At 41.6% G+C, this 18,647-nt stretch overlaps 1 protein-coding gene across 3 annotated transcripts in view; it reads right to left on the reverse strand.

Annotated features, from left to right (window-relative positions):
* Positions 1 to 704: 704 nt before the first annotated feature.
* STRN (striatin) overlaps positions 705 to 18,647 on the reverse strand; it is a 52,782-nt gene continuing 34,839 nt past the window's right edge. For all 3 annotated transcript variants that reach the window (XM_033144458.1, XM_033144456.1, XM_033144457.1), the window contains 9 exons: positions 12,155 to 12,291; positions 10,055 to 10,230; positions 8,739 to 8,786; positions 7,340 to 7,461; positions 6,809 to 6,976; positions 5,143 to 5,283; positions 3,966 to 4,073; positions 1,886 to 1,972; positions 705 to 1,796 (listed from right to left, as the gene is read on the reverse strand). In XM_033144458.1, the coding sequence (XP_033000349.1) occupies positions 1,627 to 1,796; positions 1,886 to 1,972; positions 3,966 to 4,073; positions 5,143 to 5,283; positions 6,809 to 6,976; positions 7,340 to 7,461; positions 8,739 to 8,786; positions 10,055 to 10,230; positions 12,155 to 12,291 (1,157 nt within the window). In that variant the 3' untranslated portion in view covers positions 705 to 1,626. The remainder of the gene's footprint in view (positions 1,797 to 1,885; positions 1,973 to 3,965; positions 4,074 to 5,142; positions 5,284 to 6,808; positions 6,977 to 7,339; positions 7,462 to 8,738; positions 8,787 to 10,054; positions 10,231 to 12,154; positions 12,292 to 18,647) is intronic.

Below are 18,647 nucleotides of genomic sequence, written 5' to 3' on the forward strand. Positions count from 1 at the left end.
CAGATAAGTATGTTTGATGCAGTTGGTCTTTCTGCTTTGACTCAAAACTGGGGTTTAACGAAACCTGAACGTTTTGAGATATATTGGTAATTTTGTTTGATTCCATTAAAGGGAAACATGTTGCACATCAGAATCTGCAAGAGTGGAAACATCTACAAATAGGTATGCCACATATTTTTAGTACCAAATGCAGAAAACACGTTCAAACCTAAGGCTGGTAACGCAATGACAGAGAATAAACGGTTTCTTTTCTGGATTTGTGGTAGCTTAAGTAGTTATTTTAAAAAAAATGAAGGCATATTTTATGAATTCCAAATTCTTCCAAAAACCAATTCCAACCCATTGTGTCAGCTGGGGGAGTTGGGAACTGTAGTTCAAATATCTGGAGGGTACCAAATTGGTGAAGGCTGTTATACACCCACCCACACCCACACCCACACCCCATGAAAACAGCTTCCTGCTGCTGTGGAGTTTGTGAATTTGGCAGTCACGTTGGCCAACTCTACACCCCTTTCCTGCCAATCACCACCCTATTACAAGGGTGAGTACCAAGCAGAAAATCTCCTCCAGACAGGCCCCACCCACATGGTTGATTAAATAACTCTCTCACTAGATATATACACACACTATTCTTAGCAGCCAAAGACTGAATCACAGAGAGGTCACTTCTATGCATGAGTGTGTGAGTAAGCTTTGGAGAGGGGAGGGGTATCCAAGCAGGTTTATTCAAGAGAATGAAAATTATTAGGATCCCATTAACATGCATTTCAACCGTAAGGCCTATTAAAGCCTACACAGATATCACTTATTGTTTACTGAAAACAACTATGAATGGAAGAGTCATCAACATCTGAATTAAGCCTTATCCCTGTTGTAAACTGTGGTGCCGGTCACTTGCTAACAAATTCTTTCAAAGGCTTAAAATAAAACATACATTTTAAAGCATTTGTTAATATCTGCTTTAATACAATTTAGGGAAACTGCATTAACGTTCTTAAATATTTGATGTTTAAACCCAATCCACCTAACGTAACAGCCAGCAGGCTGAGACAAATCAAGCCTTATTCTCCTGTACATCATTCAACCGTACAATACGTAAAAAAAGGAGAAGAGATAATATTTATATGATATTTCTAAGAGTTACATCACCAAATTCAGGCTTATTTTACAGAAATATATGGGTAATATTCTCGAGGGGAAAAATAGGCAGAAAAGTTTATATCTACCCACACCCTGCAGAAATTGAGTTTTCTGCTTCCTTATTGCCCACACTGGAGTGCATATATTGTTTACAGAGGATCTCATTTTGCCCAAGGCCGGCCTGGACAAATACTGACACCTTCAAAAATAAGAACGGTTCTTCTATATGGACCATTTGAAACACGAGGGTTTCACAGCTCTCAGCACTAGCTGAGCTCATATAACCCAAGGAACCCCCTAATTTAGAAAAGAGCACCCTGAAAGAAAAGAAAGAAAAATAACCCTAGACCATTTGCTAACATTCACTGAATTAAAGGGCACGAAGTGGAGGCTCTTGCCCTTGTCTTTTGTACAGCTTGTTTGTTGTATATATATATATATATATATACACACACACGGCAGCTAGAGAGGAAGAGAAATACTGCGTCATACAAAGACTTTAGCAAGCGCATCTGCACCGGCACTGGCGATGTAACATTTCGTGGGATGGAATGCTACGTCATGAATGGATTCGTCGTGTTTCTTGCGATGAGCCGTAAACTCCTGAATGCAGGTCTTGCTTTCAAGGTTCCATAAGCGTATTGAACAGTCGTGGCCTGGATTAGGCAAAGAAGAGAAAATACATTTAGATTTGCAGTTACGTTTAATTAAGAGTAGATTAAAAGTGAATGTGGGATGTACTTACTGCCGGACATCAAGTACAAGCCATTAGGATCAACAGCGAGACTTGTGACTGCATCCAAGTGGGCCACCATGGAATGGATCAATTTTCCTTTGAAATTGAAGATGATTATTTTTAAGCAACTTGTCATCAGTTAATGCAATATAGAGCTTTAACAGAATTTATGGGAAATGATACTGATATCAAGCATACTAGCAACTATTCTCACTGAAACAGAGGATCTTTGAATATGAGCATAGCCCCCTTCCCTTTGGAAAGTGATCGTCTGACTGTGTCTCTGTGCTGGTCACTTTCACTTTCATGGTTATTTCCTAGAGCTCTGCTTCCCAAACTTGGTATCTGGTTCAGGTCCCTTCCCGCAGTTAAAAAAGTGAAAGTAGCATTCACTTTCACACTAAAACACACACTAAAAAAACACACTGCGGCTCCACTTGCACAATATTTTTGTGCATGCATGTGTTCCTCTCTTGTCCCTTCCAGCCCCCTGCACAACCTCAGAATCAGCTCTGGGGGCCTGGAGCAGATTTTAGGGGCAAGAGTGGAAATGAGTTGAACTCTGCTCCTGCAGCATTAGCTACAACCTAGACAGGTTTTTACTCATTAGCTCCCACAGAAATAAGCAGGCATCTTCCTTACAGCTGCCACACAGATCGTTGCTGCTCTGCATCCCACTTCCCTACTTTGCCCAGTCAAACAGGGATGTAACAGGTTGTTTCAGGGTAATGGTTTTACTTCTGGGAGTTCCCTGTACAGGCGACATCCCAGCTCACCCTTATTCACTCTTTTGTGATGTCACTGCCCATATAGTAATGGGGGGGGGGGAGAGAATTAACAATGCACAGGGTCACACTACTCTGATGGAGAAAAAGTAGAATGCATCCATCATAGTGCATGAGTTTTTACAAGGCACACTTCCGCATTTTTCACAGCAGAGTGGTGTGTCCTGGCACATATCTTTGAAATCCCTATCCTGAATAATGTTACTATCAATTGAAGTAAACTGCAGAAGGGTGAATTCTCGCATAATCAGATACAAAATGTATATCTACTGTCCATCATTTGTGCTCAATACTTGCAAATAAATCCTTCAACATTCCCCTTTAAAATGGAAGCAATGACCCAATCCTGCCTTAGTTGCCATATCCATATATTATGCAGAGATGCAGAGGTAAAGCAGAGATTTACACAAGTGCTTTGATATAGTGTGTTAATCATTCATATGCACCCCCACTTTTTTGTTGTTCCAAGTGCAAAGCAAAACCTACCCTGAGCTCAGTTTGCCACATCAAAGAAAAGGTAGCTGAATTCATGGGAAACAGAGTCTGAACTCCTAGGCAGCTTAGATATGAGCTTTTGAAAGCAAACCTTGCAAGTCACAAGGCTGAAGTTATCTAGTGGCTCAGGTTTAACAAAGTTGCTTGTATTAACTCTGCCTATTGATCGTTTGCCAAACTAAGCAGGAAACACCTGGACCAAAATTTCTAGAATTAAATAACAGAGTTCATTAACACGGTGCCTAGCTTTGGAATATGATGCATTGTGTGTGTTTTTGTTCTAAGCACATAATTAAGATACCAATCAAAATGACTGCAAATTTCTAACAGTTATTTTTTACATATTTCCCTTCACTATGGGTGAACATGGAGAACATGGAGCATTAAGAACAAGGGTAAAGAGTCTAAGTGCTCCTCTTTCAGATATTTAGAAGGGGACACACACACAAAGACAAATGCACACAAGCATCTATAAGCTTTGGCAGCAATTCCATCTTGTGCAGTGTGGAAATTTGGGATGCATAAATTTCCCTCCATGATCCTGTGGACCATCCACTTTTCTGTAGCAAAGACAAACATCGGGATTGGCTGGGAAGGATGTTAAAGCTGTAACTCAAATGCTGAGCCACACCAATTCCTTCTGCACAGCCAATAAGCATTTATTCCTGTCATCTGTTTTACAAGTCATAGAACTTTCAAAACTCAATTTTAAAATTTCTCTCTAAATGGGTAGATGTTAAGACTTCAGGCAATTTCATGATATTTTTGTTTTTTGTGTTAGGACCTACTGAGGGAAGAATTATGCTTACCTGTGTTATTGTCATAGAATTTGATGTGTCTATCCTCATGGGCTGTGATACTAATTGGAAGAGTTGGATGGCTGATTACTTTGTTTATTTGGCAAGAAGAGGTGACTGCTAAAGGAATGAACAAGTGCAAACACAGTCAACACAGAAAAATTATTTCATTCACATAAGCCAGTGGTTTTAAACCAGTGTGCTGTGGCACCCTGGGGTGCTTTGAATGATCAGGGGTGCCACAGGCAACACTGGCCTCTATCCTTCTTTCCTTCCTTCTTTCCCTTCCTCTGATGGCCTCTTGCATCTCTGTCCCACAAAGGTTTGCACAGCTGTTTGCTGCAAGCTCCCCAGGTGCCCTTCAATCTGGCCAGGGGGTGCTTCCCAGGCCCCTGTGGGCAGTGATGAGGCACCTCTTTTTGGGGCAGGGTAGCAGCTCAGAGACCAGGGGCAGCAGCTGCAGCTGCCCAGAGAACAGCCCCAAGGAGAAGGGAGCAGAGAGGTGGCTGAGAGGATACTCCACAAGGGAGGGTGTTCGAAAAAAGTTGAGGAGCTGCTGGATCTGCAGGCAAGGGGTGGCATAACTGGGCTCCTGAGCTCCACAGGGGTGCTTCAAAAAGAATGTGGTTGGTCAAGGAAGCTGTGGACCCAAAAAGGTTTAAAACCTCCGAAATAAGATATTGGAAAGTCTAATGACCTAATTTAGCAGGCCAATCTGGTGCAAAAATCCAAACATGTTCAGTCCACTCAATCTACTTGTACCTTACTAGGCTCATTCAATATACTGTCAACCTGCTTCTCAAACTAAGCTACGTAAAATTCAGGAACACCATACAGTTGCATAGGGGATGGTGAAAACCTAATCTTTAAGGAAGCCCAAAATATCTATGGATCATATAAGGAAGCATGGCAAGTGGGTGATGAGGGTCAGGGAGGATAAGAGAGCTAATCTGCTATTTCCTCATATTTGTTCTTTCAGAATTGTTTGTATTACAGTACGTTTATGGCTAGATTTATCAGTCCCATGTGGACTGATGCCAACAGTCCATCAGACGATTAGATGCAAACATCGGTCTCCTAAATGGAAGTACACTTCATTGAATTCCCTTCTATACATGATGGTCTCAAACTTTATCAATATAAACACGAACAATGAAAACACATGGAAATAACCCCTTTGGATACATACTAGTATCTGCGTTGGACTCGAAGGTAAGGATGCGTTGTCTTGTTTCCATATTATATATGCTTGTGTGGCCAGTATTAAAGGATGCTACCATGTGGCTTGGGTCACTGCTCACAATGTCCACAGAAGATGGAATCCCCATCTCTACAAAAGCAGAAGAGTGTTAGGAAGAATAGCAAGCTTGGTCCATTAGCCACTACCTGAAAGCAGCCACATTCATTCATTTACTTGGCACTCATCTAGAAGTCATTTCAAATTTTCCAGCCAAGTTGGCAAAAGCAAGAAATAATGGTTTCTCAAGTGTCCAAACAGATGTGTGAGTGTTGGAATATTAGAACTCTGTTTCAGTAATGAGACAATCAGTCCTCAAATCCATTACATTTACATAGGTATCAGCACCTGCTGTAACCTGAGATGTGCAGCGCGCCCACCATGCGCAAGAAGAAAGGAGCAGAGTAGCAAGAGCTAGTATACTGACTAATGCACCACAAATGCCATATGGATTAATATTGTGTGGGCAAGTACAAAGGCGATGGGAAGGCAGAAGGGCTCTAGGTAGACAAGAAAAAGAGTCTAGCTCAGTGCTTTGGAAACTGTTCACGTTAGTGACACACTTTTTAGACGTGCATCATTTCGTGACACAGTAATTCAGTTTTACTAGCAAACCTGAGATTAAACTAACCCCTTTCCGGTCCTGAGAGGAGCATGGGGGAACATTCGGGCAACACACCGCAGCCGACATGCTAACATGTTTAACACAGTTTGGAAAGCTTGGGTCTAGGTTATAGCAGCTCTGCTGCAAGGCCCATGTCATCTAGCAGAATCTCCCAGGAAATCCGGTAAACTATGCACCACACATCATAGGGCAGTGACTTGAATGGATACAGGCATTTTCCATTGGCAGGAGAGAGAAAAAAGGAGAGAGGAGATGCCTGCCTCCCAGAATCCTATGCTCCTGTCACCGGATGAGATCGTACCCAACCAGTGAATGGATCCCGACCGACGCAAATCAGGCATTTTCTCATATTGCCCATCCCTGACTATGGAATGCCTTTCATTCTTCCATATGCAAAGCAGTTGTCAACTGTTTCAGACATCTTGTGAAGCCTTGTTTTATTGTCCAGGCTTTCCCTGAAGCCAAAATATTTCTTAAACATAAACCTAGAATCTAACAATCAAGAAGTGTTCAGTGCTCTCCAGTGTGTGTGCTACAAGAATAGTTGTACATTTTTTCCATTTTAAAACTTCTAATGTATTGCCTCAGGAGGAAAACAGCAAGATTCAAATATAGTGGCTTGCTATGTAACTTACTATTGCATTATTGCTTAAAAAATGAATCTCTCATTATAATGCCCCAAATATAGCAATCAACATGTTCTATTAACAGTGGCTACTTTATATATATATAAAAAACTGTTGTGAGATTCTGCAACACACACGTCCTTCAAAACAAATGCAACCGGCAAGTGGGGTTTTGATTCTCACCTCATGCTTTCCCAGCAAGCTTCAATGTAGTGATGTTGGGAATCCACTAAAACTCAATGACATACTAAAATCAACCTACCTGTATTGCACAATTATGTCAGAGTGTGGTTATAAACAGAAGCATGGATAATTAAAAGCGAAGTTCCTTTTGATAGTGTTACAATTCAAGAGATTTATTAAATACCTTGATTATCATTAAATGTGTTCAGAGCTGGAGAGATCTCCAAAGCTTTCCATAAACGGATAGTGCCATCTGCTGAACAGGAGAGCAAGCGCTGGTGTGCTCCACTGTAAACCAAGCCCCACACTGCATCCGTGTGGCCTACAAATGCACCTCTTAAGACTGAAGGATCTGTGGGATGAAAAAAACACACAATACAAGAGGAAATGGGATTTCTTTATAATTATTGTGTGCTGTAAAGATGCTCTAATGCCAGTTATCTGTTTACAAAGCCTCTAGTCCTTCCTTAACTGCAGAATTCCTGACACACTAATTGCTGACTCAGTCTACCTCCAAAGCAATAATACATCATGACCTTCTTCCATATCTTTTTATCTCTTTCACCCGGTTCAAGCTGCATTTTATTTCTGAATAGAATCGTTTTTCCTTTTTCATAGTGAGTTGCACTGCATTCAACAAGCTGTTATGCACTTTTAATGTTTTCCCTTGCCCCCCCCAAAAAGAGGAACCTGTAAAAAAGGGGGGGACACTTACCATAGGAATCATAAGGGTCAATATTTGGGTTTGTAGTATTCCAGCCCTGAATGAGGCCATCAGTTCCTCCACTATAACACTGCTCACCAGTATTACTCATTACCACACAAAGCACAGGACTGCTGCAAGAGGAAGCAATACTGATTTAGTGGAATTTTATTTCAAATATTTTCATTTCTTTACTGCTTTACATTTTTAAGGGAAAAAAATCTCAAAGTGGTTTACAACACATTAAAACACCAATAAAACAACCCACAATAAAACATTACTGAAGAAAATGAAATATGAAGTATACCTTCAAAGCAACTTAATTAACAGAAAACATTTTTCCTTCTGCCCCCTGGCATGCATTCCTCCTCTGCAAGATCCCTTCAACAAGGTATTTACAGAAGTGCCATAACGGGGCCAATGAGGTCATAAGATACAGGGCTATGGCAGCAGACCACACCCCCGTCAGCAGCCCATGGCGCTATCTGCCACTGCTGCCATCCACCTGCGGAGCGCCACTTTCACTTTTGCTGCTGTGGTAAGTAAAACAGCATTTGCTTCTGCAGGGAAATGGCCAGCAGCACTCCAATAGGCTGCCTCCCGAGTGCTGGTCTTCACCTCGCTCTGAGCAAAGCATTGTGGGCGAGGTGGCCTCAGAGAGCACGGCTCTGCTGCAGCAGCAGGAAATACTGTTTAACATTAAGAATTTAGGCAGTATGTACCAACACTGCAGCAAAGCACTGGAGGTAGTGAAGCTGCTCTCCAGGGCCATGTCATGCACAATGCCTTGCGTTGCGAATAACTCTTTGATGAGATGGCCTTGGAAATGCTGGTGGAGCTCATGCTGATCGTTCAGGGGAGAAAAGTGGCAGCAACCCACCTCGGGGGGCGCATTGTTGTGGGATGGCTCTCGCCATAACCTCACTTTTTAGTCCATCCTCAACCACTTTTAAATTGCCCCTTCCCTATCCCTGTGGCACACTTATCAAATCTCTTTGGCCATTCCTCTCCCATTCACATGCTGAAGACAGTTAAGTCCTCTTGCTAAGGAAGTGTTGTATCTGTGCTCTGCGTGGTACATAGCAAGACACTAGCAACGCACAAGCGAAAGGCGAAAAAAAGAAAAGAAAAAGGTTAATGCAATCTGCCTCACCAGAGGCTGAACTGCAGTTCGGATTGCACCATCGCATTGCCAGGCTGCAGCTTTTACCACCCCCACCCCTTTCGGAAGGAAGAGTTCACTAGCATACTAGAGGAGTGGTGAGCTGAGCTCGAGCCACAAGATGAAGAAACCACATGACTATTTGACAGGCTGAGTCAACACACTGTTTATCCCGTAAAAGGAGAACTCTGTCAAGCGCTGCAGCTATATTCTCTGATAACAGAAAGAAGTTTCTGAATGTTTACTTACTTGTGTGCCCTGAAAGTGTAGATAGGTTCAACATCAAGAGAGGTGCTCCTAAACGGAAAAAAACCCCAGCAGAATCACAGGTTCAGAAAATATCTGTTAAGGCATGAAAAAGTTCGCTTCCAGGCTGGCCTAAACTTACAGGACGCTTTTGAACACTTTTACCTCTACATGCACACTAAGTGTCCCTGACTCTTTGCCCCTCCCCACTTTTTATAAGCCACAGGCAGTCATTTCTTGTTCTACAATGTGTCCTTGTAAAAATCATAATCAAACAAACAGATAAAGAATCAAAAAGGACGGTGAAAGAATCAGCAAGAGCTGATTTCAGTGGCCAACCACCAATAGCCTATATACTGTGTTAGGAAAAAGACAAAAAATGTGGCTCTTGCAAAGCTATTTTATGTATGCATATACAGTGTGTATTTATGTATATCCCACTTTTCATCATGTAGGTCTTGAAGAAGCTTACAAAACAACAAAATATACAATATTCAAAATTTTAAACATAAATTAAAACCTCTAAAACTTAAAAACTCAAGAATTTTCTTTTTCCCCCCAAAGTAAAATATCTATGAAGCGTTCAGGGCGCAAAGGCCTCCTTAAATAAAACAGTTTTGACCAAGAGTGGTGAGATTTAGTAGGGGCTGAGGTGGTGTTTTGTCAAACTTCCTGTGGGAAGGGCTCCCCACGATGATCCCAGTAATTAACTTGGGGTTAAGGTATGCTGGGCCTAGGTTATTCTGGGTTTTGTACACTAGCACAAGAACCCTGAACTTGGCCCAATAGTACACAGGAAGCCAATGCAGGTATTTTAACACCAGTGTCATGTGTTGGAGGTAGTCTGTCCCCATCACCAGTCTACCCGCAGCATTCTAATGAATATTCACAGAACCAAGCAATTCTTGTTGCGGCAACAGCTGCCTTTCCCCCCACTGCTGTAAATACCAACTGATCCTTCCTAAGATTCTTGAGATATAGAAGAAGACTATGAGTAAGCTCCTTCTTCTTATAATGGCAACAGGTTATTACTTAAATAGGACCTTTATTTGCTTTTATATAATTCGATATGATACACGATCACATATATACACGCGCCATTTATAAGACTTATAAATGTTTATAAAGTTTAAATCTAACTGGCATGCATTTTGGAAGAGAAACAATATTCCTTAACCAAATAACTGAGTCAGCAGGTAATATTTATCCTGGAGAGGATTAATCAGGCCTAAACTAGTCATTATGTTGCTACCATGTTTCTACAATGATTAGTCTAAAAAAATTAATCTCCACATATCTTTTAACAATCACAATCTTACTTTTTTGCTGGAGATGTCTTCTGTAAATTCCACATTTTTAATGTATGGTCTTCGGATGCCGTAATTAACACAGGTTCAACTGGATGGAAAGCAAGACCTCTTATTCCATCAAAATGACTCCTTAAGGTGAATTTGGGGTTCCAGGTCTTTCTCAGCGCATCTTTATTGTTTGCTATCTGTGGTAATAAAAACAAAAGCTTCAGTTTAGCCAATGTGAGGCGGGGCGGGGAACTATCAAAACAGATGATATTTCATTTTCCTGCTATCAAATGCAGAGTTCGGACTATGTGGCAGGAAAAGTAACAAGAAAAAATAATAGAGATGCAACTGTTTTTTCCTATTAAAGTTAACCCTCCGAGCATCAAAGTCAACAACAACAAAAACCCATCAAGAGCTGTAAACCTGTATTTCTTCATTCTAACAGTGTTGCCTGCAAAACAGTGTGAGATGGAACCTTGAGGGGACAAGCATTCTTTTTTAAGAAATACACAGCATGCCTTATGAACAGTTGGCAGCTTCTCGTCAATTTTTCTTTGCTCTGATTTATGCTTGCCTCCCCTTTCCCGTAAAAGCCTGCGTATATTCTTGGATGTCCGCATACTTTCTGCCCTCCTCCCTACTATTTCATCCACACAAGAGGTGGCTTCTTTAAATATCTGCAAAAATAGCTTCATTCTTATTCCTTCTTTAAAACATGCTTCACCATTTAATTCATATATATTCCACTTTTTCATCCCAAGGCCTTAAAAGTAGCTTGCAAAATGGAAAGATACAATCCAAAACCACTACATTAAAATACCAGATGAAAACTGTAATAAAAGCACAGCATGGATCAGCAAAATACAATGCAATCATTAACCAAGAATAAGCAGCTGGCAAAATAAGTCTGAACACTGCTCCTGAAAAAGCCCTCTCTCAAGGCAACACCAGTGCTGGTGAGATAGAAAGGAAGGCCTCGGCTGATGACTCCAACAAATTGATAAATTCATATGGAAAGTAACCCATTCAGTGCCTCTGAAAAGCTTTTGGAAGTGTATGCAACAAATGGTCAGCAATAAATCATTTATCTTGGCCATGCATTAGAAAGAGCGGCCACTTCCAATTTTAAAATAACTACTGCCACATCAGAGCATTGTCCTGTAAAAGAACATCCTCTACTTAAGGCCGCTTTAGGTAGTTCAGGGATCAGCACAGCATAGACATCTTTTGTAGGACTGTAAGCAGATTATACTTATGGGAATCAATTTCTAAAGAGATAAATGACAGAGCGCCCTTGTGGATGCAAGCTTTCATATTCTTATCGGGATAATTACATGGTTGCATGTTTTATTATTCTTACATGTTAAATTGTGATCCCCACCACCACCACAAACTATGCATTGTACAGGAATGCAAAATTCCAGAAGTCTGGTCACCAAAGGCAACCATACTGTTAGGTCTGGCACCTAGGATAGAGAAAGAACATTCTCCCTCCCGCTGCAAAGCGAAGGAACACGACTGCATTCAAATGGTTGAGCTGCAGAGGTCAGAATTGCCTATAGATGGCACTGCAGCCACTCCAGCGATGTTGCTTCCAAGAGTCTTTGCAAAGAGGTAGGAGATGCCCTATTGTTGCCACAGTACTGCTCAACGGTTTCACCAATGGAAGGGTTTTGGAAGAAAATCAGGGGGAAAGGTGGGGAGGAAGAGGGAACAAGGAAGCAGAGATCACAGAAGCAACAGAGGGAGTAGAGAAGGCTGTAGCAGCCACTGGCCATGCTTATGTGAGCCAGACTTTTGGGCTTATTGTGACTTTCAGAGCATCATGCATCACTCCCACCTTAAGGAAATGCCCTTGTAACAATCCTCTAAGGTAAATCAAAAGGACCATAGCTCAGTGGTAAAGCACATGCTTTCCATAGAGAAGGTCCAAGCCCCAGCATCTCCATATAGGGATGGGAAAGACTCTGGTCCAAAACTCTGGAGAGCCTCTGCCAGTCAGTGTAGACAGGACTGGGCTAGATGGAACAATGACTCATTACAAGGCAGCTTCTTCCTGTTTTCCTATCACAATTTTTACCTGTTGAAAAATAGAGGCAACAGTGACAAACTAGCACTTACATCATACGTCAGAGAATCTGCCTCATTGGCTACTGTAAGGCCTGCCAATTCCCCAAGACCAAGCTCGTTTTCAAGGGCCTCATCTGCTCCCATAATGAAAGACTTTCCGGATGAAGGGGGGAATGTTAAAGCTTCCACTGAAAGAGAAGAAATGAAAGTTAAGTACTCCATACAATCAGAAGCTTGGCATAAGCAGTTCAATTGAAATTCAGTGCAGTAAGCTCTTTACAAAACAAAGTGAAATTAACATGCGCAAATCAACACCAGCAGAATCCAATTTTTGCCAGAAATAAAGTTCTTAAATACACATACCTCGGAAGCTGATTTCTTCAGAATTGTTCAAAACAATTAAGCACTAAGAAAGGAAATACTGTTTGGCTGATTGCACTAACATTTGTGCAAGAGACTTCCAGGGCCTATTGGTTCATTACAAAGGAAAATGGTGGTATGGATTTGACTCTTGCATGCCCACCCCTCTCCCACCCGATTCCTTCAAGTGTTTTGTAGTTCTAGGGAAGGATATATATTTTAATTGTATTGTTTTCGAATTTACATATTTGACACTCTGGACCCCTTTGAAGGAAGGCGAGGAGTAAACAATTAATACAGTACATACATACGTTCATTCATACATACATACATAAGGTAAAAAGTAATTTAGATAAAGAATCCTGAAGCAAAACAAAATCATAACCGACATTCATTTTTTTACTAATAGAAATTAGTGACTCATGAGAAAGAAGAACCCAAGTAAAGATTTTTCTTAGCAGAGCTTTTTCAGTGGTGGCTCCCCTTGTATGGTACACCCTCTGCAGTTTGGTTAGTTGTTTATTATTATTATTATTATTATTACTACTACTACTACTACAAACTGTATGTACAAAAGCGGAACTATTTGAAAATATTTGTATCTAATATAAAGAAGCCAATTTAAATATTCACATCAATGTTGTATAAGAGATAATACTTGCTTTACATTTTTTGTGTTTTTATTATGCTTTGTTTAAGTTGCCATTAAATCTTATAACCACTACGGTATTTTAAATTACCTAACAGTGCTGCTTAAAATAAATAAAAAACTGCTACAAAGTATCTGTTACTCCTATCTGATCTTATGCAACTGTCTCCTGTTTTGTGAGTTTTATAATTCTGTATTTTATGTTTTATTTTAAATTTACAATATACTTTGCAAGTAGGGGGATATAAATATTTTAACAAATTGTTTCCACACAGCAAAATTTTATGGCATTCTTGGCACAACACTGGTGCTAGATCCAATACAAAACTGGTAATATGTACAGTGGGGCAGGAGGAGAAAGCAAGTGTCAGGAGATGGTGAAAGAGAAGCCTTGGCACTTATTCTGGTTTGAAGGGGAAGAAAAGTAATCTTGGGGTAGTAAGAAGAAAAGAATGGCATCCGTGGAATTGATTTCAGAGGTGGAATCTCCTTGCATAACACTCAGAACTCAGGGACAGCCAATGAAATTGAATGTTGGAAGACACAAGAAAGAACTCAGAATCATAGGACTGCAGAGTTGGAAGGGACCACAAGGGTCATTTAGTCCAGCCCCCTGCAATGCAAGAATCTTTTGCCCAATGTGGCGCTTGAACCTACAACTGTGAGAATAGGAGCCTCATGCTCTACTGACTGAGTCACAGTGCATAGTTAAACTAGTCTGGTAACTGGGAGGAGCTGCTGAGACCACGTAACACCGGTCCTTAAAGACCTACATTGGATCCCAGTACATTTCCATGCACAATTCAAAGTGTTGGTGCTGACCGTTAAAGCCCTAAATGGTCTTGGCGCTGTATACCTGAAGGAGCGTCTCCACCCGCATTGTTCAGCCCACCCTGTGGAATGCCTTCCTTTCAGATGTTAAGGAGATGAGTAATTATGTGACATTTAGGAAACATCTGAAGGCTTTTTAAGGTGTAATGTTTTATTATGTTTTTATATGTGCTGGCCTCCTTCATGGATCACTGCCTTGTCGTGGCGAAGGGGCTTGAATTACTCAGGGAAGCTATGAGCTATGCCGTGCAGGGCCACCCAAGATGGACAGGTCATAGTGGAGAGTTTGGACCAAACGTGATCCACCTGGAGGAGGAACTGGCAACCCACTCCAGTATCCCTGCCAAGAAAACTCCATGGACAAAGACAACAGGCATATAAAAGATATGACGCTGGAAGATGAGCCCCTCAGGTCGGAAGGCGTCCAACATGCTACTGGGGAAGAGCGGAGGACAAGTACAAGTAGATCCAAAGCTGATGAAGCGGCTGGGCCAAAGCCGAAAGGACACTCAGTTGCGGATATGCCTGGAAGCGAAAGGAAAGTCCAATGCTGTAAAGAAAAGTATTGCATAGGAACCTGGAATGTAAGAACCATGAACCTTGGTAAGCTGGATGTGGTCAAAAATGAGATGGCAAGAATAAACATTGACATCCTAGGCATCAGTGAACTAAAATGGACGGGAATGGGCGAATTCAGTTCAGATGACTATCATATCTACTACTGCGGGCAGGAATCCCGTAAAAGAAATGGAGTGGCCCTCATAGTCAACAAAAGAGTGGCGAAAGCTGTACTGGGATGCAATTTCAAAAATGATAGATTGATCTCGATACGAATCCAAGGCAGTCCTTTTAACATCACAGTAATCCAAGTTTATGCACCAACTTCCAGTGCTGAAGAAACTGAAATTGACCAATTCTATGAAGACTTACAACACCTTATAGAAATGACACCAAAGAAGGATGTTCTTCTCATTATAGGGGATTGGAATGCTAAAGTAGGGAGTCAAGAGATAAAAGGAACAACTGGCAAGTTTGGCCTTGGAGTTCAAAATGAAGCAGGGCAAAGGCTAATAGAGTTCTGTCAGGAGAACAAGCTGGTCATCACAAACACTCTTTTCCAACAACACAAGAGACGACTCTACACATGGACATCACCAGATGGGCGACATCGAAATCAGATTGATTATATTCTCTGCAGCCAAAGATGGAGAAGCTCTATACACTCAGCAAAAACAAGACCTGGAGCTGACTGTGGCTCCGATCATCAGCTTCTTATAGCAAAATTCCAGCTTAAACTGAAGAAAGTAGGAAAAACCACTGGGCCAGTAAGATACAATCTAAATCAAATTCCTTATGAATACACAGTTGAAGTGAAAAACAGGTTTAAGGACTTAGATTTGGTGGATAGAGTGCCTGAAGAACTGTGGATGGAGGCTCGTAACATTATACAGGAGGCAGCAACGAAAACCATCCCAATGAAAAAGAAATGCAAGAAAGCAAAGTGGCTGTCCAATGAGGCCTTAAAAATAGCGGGGGAGAGAAGGCAAGCAAAATGCGAGGGAGATAGTGAAAGATACAGGAAATTGAATGCAGATTTCCAAAGAATAGCAAGGAGAGACAAGAGGGCCTTTCTAAACGAGCAATGCAAAGAAATAGAGGAAAATAACAGAATGGGAAAAACCAGAGATCTGTTCAAGAAAATTGGAGATATGAAAGGAACATTTCGTACAAAGATTACCACAATTAAGGACAAAAGTGGAAAGGACCTAACAGAAGCAGAAGACATCAAGAAGAGGTGGCAAGAATACACAGAGGAACTATACCAGAAAGATATAGAGGTCTCATGCACCCCAGGTAGTGTGGTTGCTGACCTTGAGCCAGACATCCTGGAGAGTGAAGTCAAATGGGCCTTAGAAAGCCTTGCTAACAACAAGGCCAGTGGAAGTGATGATATTCCAGCTGAACTATTTAAAATCCTAAAAGATGATGCTGTTAAGGTGCTACACTCAATATGCCAACAAGTTTGGAAAACTCAGCAGTGGCCAGAGGATTGGAGAAGATCAGTTTACATCCCAGTCCCAAAGAAGGGCAGTGCCAAAGAATGCTCTAACTACCGCACAATTGCACTCATTTCACACTCTAGCAAGGTTATGCTTAAAATTCTACAAGGCAGGCTTAAGCAGTACGTGGACCGAGAACTCCCAGAAGTGCAAGCTGGATTTCGAAGGGGCAGAGGAACCAGAGACCAAATTGCAAACATGCGCTGGATTATGGAGAAAGCTAGAGAGTTCCAGAAAAACATCTACTTCTGCTTCATTGACTACGCAAAAGCATTTGACTGTGTCGACCACAGCAAACTATGGAAAGTTCTTAAAGAAATGGGAGTGCCGGATCACCTCATCTGTCTCCTGAGAAATCTCTATTTAGGACAAGAAGCTACAGTTAGAACTGGATATGGAATAACTGATTGGTTCAAAATTGGGAAAGGAGTACGACAAGGCTGTATATTGTCTCCCTGCTTATTTAACTTATATGCAGAATTCATCATGCGAAAGGCTGGGCTGGATGAATCCCAAACCGGAATTAAGATTGCCGGAAAAAATATCAACAACCTCAGATATGCTGATGATACAACCTTGATGGCAGAAAGTGAGGAGGAATTGAAGAACCTTTTAATGAGGGTGAAAGAGGAAAGCGCAAAATATGGTCTGAAGCTCAACATCAAAAAAACTAAGATCATGGCCACTGGTCCCATCACCTCCTGGCAAATAGAAGGGGAAGAAATGGAGGCAGTGAGAGATTTCACTTTCTTGGGTTCCATGATCACTGCAGATGGTGACAGCAGTCACGAAATTAGAAGACGCCTGCTTCTTGGGAGAAAAGCAATGACAAACCTAGACAGCATCTTAAAAAGCAAAGACATCACCTTGCCAACAAAGGTCCGTATAGTTAAAGCTATGGTTTTCCCAGTAGTAATGTACGGAAGTGAGAGCTGGACCATCAAGAAGGCTGATCGCCGAAGAATTGATGCTTTTGAATTATGGTGCTGGAGGAGACTCTTGAGAGTCCCATGGACTGCAAGAAGATCAAACCTATCCATTCTCAAGGAAATCAGCCCTGAGTGCTCACTAGAAGGACAGATCCTGAAGTTGAGGCTCCAGTACTTTGGCCACCTCATGAGAAGAGAAGACTCCCTGGAAAAGACCCTGATGTTGGGAAAGATGGAGGGCACAAGGAGAAGGGGACGACAAAGGATGAGATGGTTGGACAGTATTCTCGAAGCTACTAACATGAGTTTGGCCAAACTGCGGGAGGCAGTGAATGATAGGCGTGCCTGGCGTGCTCTGGTCCATGGGGTCACGAAGAGTCGGACACGACTGAACGACTGAACAACAACAACAACATATGTGCTGGAAGTCGCCCAGAGTGGCTGGGGCAACCCAGTCAGATGGGCGGGGTACAAAAAATTATTTATTTATTTTAATAATAATAATAATAATAATAATAATAATAATAATAATAATAAGGAATCCACTCCTACAAGAGGCATGGTTGGCCACTCTAATTCTGACTACTTGAAAAGATTGCATTGCAGGTGGGATAAATGTTGTGCTCAGGTTCTGCTTGTAAGCATCCACTGGAGCATCTGGTTGGCCACTGTGAGACCAGAGTGCTGGACTAGATGGGTCTGATCCAAGTTCACTCTTATGTTTTCAAGTAACCCCATTGATTCCAACAGGAGAATTAAATATTCAGCCCAAAATTCAATGGGGCTGAAAAGTGGGTGGGTCACATTCATAATATTTTCCTAAAAATAAAAATATTGCATTCTGAATGCTAGGAAAATGCAACGCAGTAAAAACAGCACATGACAGTGGCCGGGTGGGGGATGACAACGGGAATCACCTGTAAAAGTCCTAAATCTCGCCATAAGTTTGCCAAAACATCAAACACCCATTCAAAAATCGAAGGTAGCCTTCAGTCCAATTGTGTGAAGGTCAAAGCAATGCTGAGACTGAAAGCTCAGGACACCCAGGGGGTTCATTTAGCCAACTGAGCAATTGTGGAAAAGCTACCACCTAGGTCTTTCCAGCAGTGAACCCAACGTGGGATAGGGGAAAAATGTTCCAAGCAAAAGGAGATTCCCCCTCCCCCCCCCCCATTTCTCAAAGTGTTGCTAAGTAACATTTTGTCTTTCAAAGCATATATTTTAAGCATGTGGGTTGTTGATCGTTCAGTGTTCTTCTCCACTTGTTCTATGTAGTGTGTTACACCCACTTCTTAAAATGCAGCCAGCAGAAGTTGTTTTAATCAGACTAATAGCCATTACATGACAAATACATATTTTCTATTTCTAAGTATGTCAAGACAGCAATTTTTAACTGAGGAAGTTGGATCCAGTTCACGACTAGAGGTGGCTTTGCAAATGGCAACTGGAAGATTTCAGGGCCGGTATCTGGCAGCGTTCAAGTTGGAGGCATTATTATCTCTGAGGCAGAATCAGCTGCAACTTCTGCAACTGCAGCCTCTCAAAAAGTGTCACCCACAATAACTGAAATGGAAAGCCCCCACGGGGACGTGCCAGTCTACATAAATGGTATCTTCATTTGAATGCTGGTCAGGAGATAGCCATCGAGTGTAAACTGCCCCTTAAACTTAGCAAGGTTAAGTTTAACGTGAAATCAAAAGCGCTTTCTTGGAAGA

The sequence above is a fragment of the Lacerta agilis genome, chromosome 3 (assembly GCF_009819535.1).
Source record: "Lacerta agilis isolate rLacAgi1 chromosome 3, rLacAgi1.pri, whole genome shotgun sequence".
Taxonomy (NCBI): domain Eukaryota; kingdom Metazoa; phylum Chordata; class Lepidosauria; order Squamata; family Lacertidae; genus Lacerta; species Lacerta agilis.